The 5,758-nt window shown below is 39.8% G+C and overlaps 1 protein-coding gene across 1 annotated transcript; it reads left to right on the top strand.

Moving 5' to 3' along the window:
• Positions 1-2,811: 2,811 nt before the first annotated feature.
• On the top strand, positions 2,812-5,542 carry LOC121179523 (putative gonadotropin-releasing hormone II receptor). The gene is made up of 3 exons (XM_041034416.1): positions 2,812-3,375; positions 4,648-4,852; positions 5,027-5,542. The coding sequence occupies exons 1-3, from the start codon at positions 2,827-2,829 to the stop codon at positions 5,536-5,538; spliced, it is 1,266 nt and encodes a 421-aa protein (XP_040890350.1). The 5' UTR covers positions 2,812-2,826; the 3' UTR covers positions 5,539-5,542.
• Positions 5,543-5,758: the final 216 nt, after the last annotated feature.

The raw sequence follows: 5,758 nt of genomic DNA, 5'->3' as shown, positions 1-5,758 counted from the left end.
AGCAATGTTTCTTGAAATATACTTATCTTTCTTGCTGAGTGTTAGATGAGAAGTGTAAACCACTCTCACGTGTTTAGGGTAATTATGAAAGTACCACCTCTTGGTGATGACAAGACTCCAGGAAGTGACTGCTCCCAGTCTAGAGATAATTAGGCTAGCTCTTTCCCCCATTTCCAGTCTTTCTGCAACTATAAACTAACCAGCTGTTGGTGGTTGCTTTATATTTGATGGACACATATGTGAGTGGTTCAGTCTTATCAAGTAACTCTCAGTCAGAAAGCAAATAAATGTATTTCTCAAAATGTCAAACTATTCTTTCAAATTGACATGACAAGTTGCCTGTTCACACATCTAACAGACACGAGGGAACATTAGCATTCATGTACAGTCATGTTTCTGTCCACCGTCCACACTGTAATCCCATTATTCACTTTTAGCTCTCTTTTTGGTCTTTACAAATTCCTGATAAAAACATCTGACTCTTTTGCTGCTAAATGCTTCACAGTGTTTGCTGGCTAGTCACTAACTTTGTCTGGTTAGTATTTGATGCTGGGCAGGTGGTAGCTGCCTTTATATATATATTGATTTATTTGCTGATGAAAATGGTGAGAATTAAGCAGAGTAGTAAAGTTGTGGGCTGACAAGCAAAACAATGAGCTGAAAGATGCTAAAACTCTCCACAGAGCTGAGAGGAACTGCCAGGTGATAATTCTGTTTGGGTTAATCACTACAAACAAAACTTCATTATGAATAATATCATAATAATATCATTCATTATGAATATAAAAATCTTGATTATCGCAGCTTTAAATGGTCTCCCAGAAGCATAGAAAATACATTTGAACTTAGCTTAGGGCTGCCGCTTATGGAATTTGTGTGACAATAAAAGACATCAAATCTCAGTGGGCAGATTTAGTTTTAGCTATTTGCATATAGCATACAACAATTATTTAAATTTCTTTTGCCGTAACATGGGTAAAGATAGCAATGAGACTGTGGTGGTCAGAGCACTCAAGGTACTGGTCCGTGCCTAAAGGTCTACTTCACACAAAGTAAAAGAAAAAAATCTAATTTTTCATGCTTTAAGCACCACAATGAGATGCCATCCTCACTCAAAGTCACTTTGATGAAATTCCATCTGGAGAATAAACGAAAGCATCTGCATAGCCCAGTATTACTTGGGAAAGAGAGAGAGAAATATATATATTTCTCTCTCTCTCTCTCTCTCTATATATATATATATATATATATATACACTTTTTTTTTTTTTTTTTGCATAGCTTGAGCAGTAAGATGTGGTAACCAAGGAGTGAGCAAGACCGTGTGTATTGAATCTCACAGCAGGCAGCAGCTGGACTGTTTTCTCCGCTCATTCTTTTTGTTATTTGTATGTCTGAACTCTTCTGCCAATGAAATACAGATGTAGGACTGGAGATGGCCGAGGTGAAGGCCATGGTTTGGCAAGGAGAAAAGGAGAACACTGTAGGCTATATTACAGGAGGGAACCATACAAATAAAATACTGCACTCATTCTTGTGCAAGAACTCCACAAAATATGCACTTAGACGTTAATTCAGCAGCTCAAATGTAAACATTAGGCTCGGAATGCATTGAATTATTTTATACAGATATAATTAATGCAGTTAATAAGACCAGGTCTGGTTTGGTCTTGATGAAGACGATGCTAATAAGGGCAGCGACGTCTCATTGCGTTTACTGTGGCAAGGTTAAAATTAGAAAAATTGAACTGACTCCTGAGATGCTCGTGGCCGCGCCCACAGAGCGACTGACGCGCGCAGCGAAGGGAGAAGAAAATGCATCAGAAAACTCCCGAAGGGACAGTGAAATAAAAACTGCGGGGGAAGACAGAGACTCTTCAGACTGACTAACAGACTATTCAGAAAGTCTGCGCTGTTCTCATCATCACAGTCTAGCGGGAAGATGGAGCCGCAGCGGGGTCTGGGACTTCCATAAAAGAAGATTTCACTTTTGTTTTATTACAGTCTGAGCCGGGAAGTCCACACTCCACGACTACACGGGAATTAATGTAAGTCTGCTGTGGGGATTTCTTGTATTAATATATTCATGCGTGTATTTTCTTTAATTTATATTTGTATTTATTATTTTTTGTTTATACAGAATAACATCAGTCTGTACAATCAGTAATGTGTAAATGTGGTATATGTTATTACTTTTGTTTTTAAGCTCATACTTCAATTTTAAGCCTAGAAACCAAATATAATTCAAGATAATAACATACTTATTTAAATTTGCCATTAGCTCCAAGTTAATTTATATCTTTGTAAAACTGGAAAACCACATTATGAAAAACAGAAGCCATTGTCTTTTGAATTTATTGCAATTTTAACAACTTAAAGATTTTCCCAAGGAAAAGAAACGTGAGCAGAATTTGTTGAAACCATTTACTGTTTTCTTGGTCAGATAAGAGGATACTATCATTAGTGTGTAATTAACGTGACTGGTTGTCAGGTGTTGCTGTTGGTGGTGGTACTGCAAATTTAATCATGTGGAGACCCCCCTATGCACGTGATGTAGTTTGTTAGAGGCAATCAAAGCATCTCTCTACCTCAGTGAGCATTACAGAGATGCACCCTACACAGCACACTGCTTTCTCTGTGTGCCACTGTAATAACTGAACTTTTTTTTTTTTTTTAAGTCTTCTTATGCAAATCCATGCGCATGAATGTTTTACACCAATTTCATACATAAAGCTCATATGTATATATATTTTTTTGTCTTATCTCACTTTGGTGCCACCAGCCAAACAGCTGAACAAAATGCTGACTCCTTGGTGAGGGTCAGAAAATGAACGCCTCCTCCTGTTGTGATCCTTCAGTCATCATGTATCAGCAGAGCATCAGATCTGACCTCAATGCCAGCTGTGGCTGGGTGGCTCCTCCCTGTAACTGGACATCAGTGGACACAGTGCCGCAGCTGCCTACCTTTTCTACAGCAGCCAAAGTCAGAGTGATCATTACCTTTATCCTGTGTGGCATTTCCACTCTCTGCAATTTGGCTGTGCTGTGGGCAGCCAATGGCCACAAGCGCAAATCCCACGTCAGAGTGTTGATAATCAACTTGACTGCAGCTGATCTCTTGGTTACCTTCATTGTGATGCCCGTGGATGCCGTGTGGAACATCACAGTTCAGTGGCTGGCCGGTGACCTGGCCTGCAGATTCTTGATGTTCCTCAAACTACAGGCCATGTACTCCTGTGCCTTTGTCACAGTGGTGATTAGTCTGGACAGACAGTCAGCCATCCTCAACCCCCTGGCCATTAGCATGGCGCGGAAAAGGAACAGGGTCATGCTGACGGTAGCGTGGACCATGAGCGTCTTGTTCTCAATCCCTCAGGTAAGGCCAGGTGAAGCTGGTGTGATAAGACAGGTGATTACAGATTGTTTGGTTCAGTTAAACACACTGACTGGGTGCTGGGTTAAAGGATGCAGATTGCTCTTTTGTGTTACACTTTTCCTTTTCAAACTGAAACCTCTCCACAATGCTCCATATTATCACAGTCAGCAGGCTATAGGTCTTTATATCTGTCAATAGATGATTGGATTTACATATATTATCTGAGGCTCATAGAGGCATTAAACTGTAGGCAAACCATACATGCTGGAGGAAATTATAGTGTGCCTTTACATTTACTTGAAACAAATTATTATACGTTTCATCATTCTCTCTGTTTACATGTCTGTACATTTACATAAAATGTGTAAAATTTCTGAGCCTTTGATGCAGGAAAACCTTCTGAATGATTTAGGAGGCCCACAAGGTCTCGGCGTTAGGGATTAGTGGCTCTATCATTGAGCAACACAAGGATGGGAATTTCTAATCCTGGCAGCATAGATTCATCACTGTAACCATCAAGACATTTGGCAGTGTAGCATGTAACGCTGTTGATCATGTTGTCAGAAAAAAGCAGAAGTGTGGCAATACAGTCCAACCCACACACCAAACAGAACAGATATTGGACAATTCTGCACAAGACTGGATTACATTCAATGGCTACAGTTTTAAATGTTGAATACCAGTGTTTTTATAGCTGCGATTTGTACAATATCCACACACAGCAAATAAAATAAAATAAAATAAGAAATTAAATATTTAGGTGATCAATCAGTTCGTCAGAAAATAATATTTATGTCACTTTGGGATGTGGGAAATTATAATGGACATTTTTTTAAACAATTTTTGACATGCTATAGACACAGGGATTAATTAATTAATTAAGAAAATAATTAGGAGCAGTAGTTATGATTAAGGTATGGTTAAGGTTAAGACACCAAACGTTGGTCGAAACTTGACTGTTCACTGTTCCGCGAGACATTCGTGAAAAATACCAATCAACCACCTCCACTCCTTTAGTTTTTGCCATGTTACCTGAAGGAAAATTTGTAAATGGCATTGAACACTGGGATTTGGAAGTAAATAATGCAACCCACATGAACATAATTCTGAAGGATACTGGACTACTTGGTCAAAACACTGGGATATCAATGTGACATAATGCTTTCATAATCTTTCCATCTCACCTCTGCCAAACAGACAGGGCAAAGAAAATACAACCAACTGCTGCCAGTGGAAACCAATCCTAATGTGATTTAATTTCTAAATCTACAGATGTTTATTTTCCATAATGTGACCATCACGTATCCAGCCAACTTTACTCAGTGCACTACAAGGGGGAGCTTTGTCACTCACTGGCAGGAAACTGCCTACAACATGTTTACCTTCTCCTGCCTCTTCCTGCTGCCACTGGTCATAATGATTATCTGCTACACCAGAATCTTCATCCAGATCTCCAAGCGGATGGCCAAAAAGAGCTGTAAGTTCTCTGCTGAGGCTTGTGTTTGGTTTCTCAGAGCATAGACAGATGGCTCAGAAAAAGACCTCAGTTTGATGTATTTATTTAAATCAAAAGGTAGAATACTGCTGAGTAATTACTATGCATCCTTATATCCCAGCTATCCATTAATACTTGTCTCTCTCTCTACTCTAGTGTCTTCTAATGAGCCACACCTACGTTGTTCAAAGAACAACATCCCCAAAGCGCGAATGAGAACTCTGAAAATGAGCATCGTCATAGTGATCTGCTTCATAGTCTGCTGGACACCGTACTACCTGTTGGGTTTGTGGTATTGGTTCTTCCCAGATGATTTGGAGGGAAAGGTCTCCCACTCCCTTACCCACATTCTGTTCATCTTTGGTCTTTTCAATGCCTGCCTGGACCCCATCATCTACGGGCTGTTCACCATACGCTTCCGCAAGGGGCTGAAGAACTGCTATGGCAAAGCCACAGTGATGTCAGATAAGGAAACTAACAAGGTGAAAATGGAGTCTTTGAAATGTACTGCCACTGCTTTACCCTGTAAAAGAGGGATGGTCACCGGTGAAAAGCAGATCAGCTGCGGACAGGCTGAGCCAAAATCCACTGATGACAGGTGTCCAACTGTGTTCAGTCAAGGAGAAGGAGGACAGCCTTGCCACTTCAGAGCTGAGAGCATAATATGATGAAGAGAAAAGCAAAGTAGAACCAGAAACTTCATACTGTGTAATGAACCTGTTCAATTATTAGACTTTTTTTCCAGTGTTATCTGTTTACTGGATATATTTATTTCACTACAACATTAACATGTGTAAAATAAGTCTGAAAACATAAAGTATCCATCACTTTGTAGACTGATGTGTTTGTCTCCTGATGTCTCTTTGTGTGAGGTGCTTGAGGCTGTCC

The sequence above is a fragment of the Toxotes jaculatrix genome, chromosome 1 (assembly GCF_017976425.1).
Source record: "Toxotes jaculatrix isolate fToxJac2 chromosome 1, fToxJac2.pri, whole genome shotgun sequence".
NCBI classification, from domain to species: Eukaryota; Metazoa; Chordata; class Actinopteri; family Toxotidae; genus Toxotes; species Toxotes jaculatrix.
This window is presented reverse-complemented; position numbering and strand designations above follow the sequence as displayed.